Raw genomic sequence first — 4,678 nt, 5'->3', positions numbered from 1 at the left:
TCCCTCTTAAAGTGGTTCTCAATGTTTATATTTGGGCATTAGTTTATAGACAAATGTAATAAAATTAAACATTGTAAAACATAAACTTTAAGTTACTGAAGCTTTCTTACCAAAGAGACAAACTAAAATATTATGATATAATATAAAGAGACAAGCTATAATATACTGGAACACCTCATAATGTGAACATATTTTGCATATTTATTCTATTTTAAGAAAATAATATCAAACATGAATTAAAGCTTTTTGTATAACTGAAACAATATGGTTGGATTATTCATTGAAGTGTTAAACAGTAGTATAAAATCAGCAACACACCAAAAAATGTAATGGTTTTTGTACAGTGTTCCTGGGCTTTCTATCACTGTGGGCCTCAGAGCGCAGTAGTACACAGCAGAGTCTGTCACTTCAGCAGAAGAGATTGTAAGATTCACTTGTTTCTTCTCTTTTGAGTCTTTTGCTAACAGACGAAGTGAAGGCTCAGATGCCTCTGAATTTTCATTTACAAGTATCAGGAAATCTGGTCTAGATCCCACATATTGCCGATACCATTGAAGATTGTATACCAGACCGCTGTAGTTACAGGACAGAGTCACATTTTCGCCTCTGAAAATATGCCTTTCAGAAGACAATGGCTGTATTGTGTCAGCAAAAGAATTTCCTGTATGGACAAAATGCAACTGTTAGTGAAACTATTAATTAAATTAACACTAAAGGTAAGCAACTTATATACAATAAAGCACATGAAAAATAATTTTTAGTAAACAAGAATAAAACCATAAATTAAATTATTTACCCATAAGTAATGACAGTGGTATCCAACAAAACAGAAACATGATGGTTTCTGATGAAGAGTGATTGTAAAACGATTAAAGCAGGATGACTAAATTAATCAGCCTTTCAAACATTCAACTTTGTGAATATGCTCCACCCTCTGGCTGAGGCTTTATCTTCGCTGATGGGTTGTCCTTTTCTCAAAATCAGAAGACCTAACATTGTTTCTTTACATTTGGAAAAATAAGAACAGTTGCATCATTGATCTATTGTGGTTGATTGGAAGCTGGTGTGTCACAATGTTTGTGGAATGCAAGATGTGTTTATGCATGAAGTTTTTGTACAGAGCTGGTGGGTTTCCTGTCACTGTGGGCACCAGGGCGCAGTAATACACAGCAGAGTCTTTGACTTCAGTAGAGGAGATCTCCAGTTCCACTTCTGTGATCTCTTTTTTAGCCTGCGCTTTGAGACGTAAAGTGGGTTCGGAAGAAACGGCAGTCTCTGCATTAAAAATAAGGTACTCTGGTCTGGATCCTGGATATTGGCGGTACCACTGAAAGCTTGGCCCAATGCCACTGTATTTGCAAGAGATAACAGCACTTTGTCCAACTGAAACATGCTGTTCTGGTAAGAGAGATTCTATTGTATATGCATCAGCACTCTCTGTAAAAGAAGAGAAGAGAAAATCTTTTAAAGTAATTATTGCTCAACATAACTGTTCAATCTGATGCAGAAGAGAGTTACTTTAACATGTTCAGTCGACTGGTACTGATGTTAATGCAACAGTGAGCATTAAACTTACTTACCCTTAAGCAGTGAAAATACAATGAAGACAACAGTAAACATGGTCACTGTTCAGTAGTCTGAAAGCTTGAAGTGTCAAACTCAACCTTGAGTCAGTCACATTTAGCTTGAGCTGCTGTTTAACATCAGGCTGCAGAGCTCCACCCTGTGGCAACAACAAATATCTTTGTGTTGGGGCTACAGTATGTTATATCTTATATTCATGTTATACTCATACATAAATGACATTTTCTGTACTGAAAGATGTAGCTTATCAGGAATCTTTGTTGACTTGGAGTAATATAGAAAGATCTTCAGAGACAGAATAAACACTGGATTAGTGTTTAATTCTGTACTGCATTGAAGGAGCTTCTCAGCTCAGAAGAGCATCCTCCTGTGGGCCAAACTTGAATGACTGCTTCAAACTTTTTAGCTTCATGATACAGTGAGGTCACAAAATCAAAAGTCAGAAAATCTAGGATTATTATGTAATTTAGACCTGGAAATTAATGAATGAATGAACAAATAAATAAATAAATAAACATGCATAGATGTAAAACTATGTTAAACAAAAATGAAAAATAGATGCATTTTTATGTTGTCTCCAGACTTTTGGATGCCACTGTATGTAATACTGACGTTAAGATAGGCCTACTTGTATGTCACGGTTTCTTTAACGTGAAGATAATAGTGTGCTTAGTTTACTTTATTGCAGCTGATTGATTGAAAGACATTAGACAAATGTTTACACTTGTACAATTTAATTTAGTATTTTATTTAATATAACATCAAGCTTTCATTGTTGAGACTTTCAAATACATGTAAATTCAGAATTATTATATGTATAAAAGGTTTTTGTACAGTGTTCTCAGGTTTCCTGTCACTGTGGGCTCCAGGGCGCAGTAGTACAGAGCAGAATCTGTTTCTTCAGCAGAGGAGATTGTAAGATTCACTTGTTTTATGTCTTTTGAAGCTTTTGCTGACAGACGAAGTGAAAGATCAGGTTCTGAATATTCTGTGATGAGAATGAGGTACTCTGGTTGAGATCCAGGATATTGGCGATACCACTGCAGATTGTTTACATCGCCACTGTAGTTGCAGGAAAGTATCACATTTTTACCTATGACAACATGCTTTTCAGAGTATAAAGGTTGTATTGTATTTGCAAAGGAATTTCCTGTAAAAAAATGATATTATTATTATTATTAAACAAAAGATTTTAGCATCATAAACACATAGCAACTGCTCTCACTTCAGCCACAAATTTTTTTTTACCATTATTTAATCTTTATAAAGTCTCTAAAAATCAGAACATCTTACCTATCGATAATAAAAATGATATCCAACAAAGGAGAAACATGATGGATGGTCTGCAGAGAAGGGGTAAGAGCAAAGTAAAGTGACTTTGAGCAGCCTCTTGCACTGTCAGTATGTTGTAAGAGAGCACCACCCTCACTTCCTAGTCTTCTTATTTTCTGATAATGAATGAGTTTGTCTCTACATGACAAATATTTAAAGGGATTGATTTCTAATTTATAAGATGTAAAGTTTATTAGAATACATTTATTATAATAGATGCAATATATATATTTTTTAATATATGGTTCAATTCAATGCTGCTTTTGAGCTGCTGCAGTACAGATTGTGACTCACCTCTATATATAAAACTTTTGTATGGTTGCACAGGGCTTGCTAAATTTCAAAATCCTTGGTAGCCCTTCAGGCAGGCATTCTTCAGATTTTGGTAGCCCAAAAATGAATTTAACTAGCCCGAATAAAATATATTGTATTTTTTCTTCAAATAACAAGTCAAGAGAGTAGGGGTGCAACGGATCACAAATCTCACGGTTCGGATTATATTACATTATCATATCACATTTTGAGTCACAGATCGGATAATTTTTCAGATGAGCAAAAAAAATATGGTTCTTTGTCATTGAAGTAACACTTATTATTTAAAGAACAATTTACTACTTCGATACCACAGCAAAAACTAGTAGCATATAGGGATGTAACGATTCACTCAACTCACGATGTGATATGATTCACGATACTGATTTCACAATACAATTTTCTCACAATTAATTTTTTAACAAAATGTGTGATTTGACATATTTTAAAAAAGGTGTCTTTTTGTTATTTCTGAGTCCAAAAGGCGGCACATTACTTTGTGAAATTGAAAATGTCAAACAATATACTAACTTGAAATTTTAAAACAAATCCCAAATCAAATAATTTGTATAAATAATACAAATAAAAGAAATTTCTCCATGCAAGTAAACTAAGGTTTTGCCTGTGTATTTTAATCACGATCCAAACAAAGATGCTGCATACATGCTATTTAGATTGTAACATTTTGAAATTTGAAACAAAAACAAAATGGTCTGACTTTAGCTTTGTGATACTACATAAAAAATCTGAAACGAAACAAAAACTGCAGATGGGCTGAATGTGATGCAAATGTCACTCTCTAACAACAGGTGGCACTTAAACAGCAGGTATTTATAGGCTGATACCCCTTTAAGACCGTATGCACGGATCCAATATAATGATGCAAGTGCAATTTATTTCTCCACTATTTACGTTCAGTACATGAAAATACTTGCCGAGATAGTTATTTTGAGATAATTTTGCGTGTATGTGTCCGTTCAAGCGAAAGAGGAATCAATTCTGTGTTCGTGCTCTGCCTGAAAAGCCGCTCTGTATGCGCGCGAGAACCGAATTGAATTCTTCATGTGCATGAATGGTTTAAAATGCTTGAATGTTTAAATTGGTAAGACTTAGAAACACGTGTAAATGATAAACTATGATTTAGATGTTTTATCTATGTTTCACCCCTACAAGCGAGTGAACAACACGAATCAAGGAAGAGATTTTATATCACTATTCAAGATAGCCCGTCATAGCTATCTATCGATAGCAGGGCAGTGATACATTTTGGTAGCCCGACTGGAAAACACAATAGCCCCGGGACGTCGGGCTAGTGATTTTGTGAGCCCTGTTGCAGGAGAGGTGTTGTTCAGATATATGTTAAGTGAGCATCATATATCAGGTTTTTGTACAGTGTTGAAGGGTTTCCTGTTACTGTGGGCACCAGGGCACAGTAGTATATTGCAGAATC

General features: G+C 34.8%; 1 gene segment (V, D, J or C); it reads right to left on the bottom strand.

Moving 5' to 3' along the window:
* Positions 1–1,003: 1,003 nt before the first annotated feature.
* On the bottom strand, positions 1,004–1,650 carry LOC107563578 (Ig kappa chain V region 12F2-like). The segment is given in 2 exon segments: positions 1,004–1,437; positions 1,581–1,650. Coding segments are annotated over 2 exon segments (474 nt in total).
* Positions 1,651–4,678: the final 3,028 nt, after the last annotated feature.

Source organism: Sinocyclocheilus grahami, unplaced genomic scaffold, assembly GCF_001515645.1.
Source record: "Sinocyclocheilus grahami isolate Dianchi unplaced genomic scaffold, SAMN03320097.WGS_v1.1 scaffold879.1, whole genome shotgun sequence".
Taxonomy (NCBI): Eukaryota; Metazoa; Chordata; class Actinopteri; order Cypriniformes; family Cyprinidae; genus Sinocyclocheilus; species Sinocyclocheilus grahami.
The sequence above is the reverse complement of the archived record's forward strand: the minus strand, read 5'-3'. Positions and strand labels throughout refer to the sequence as shown.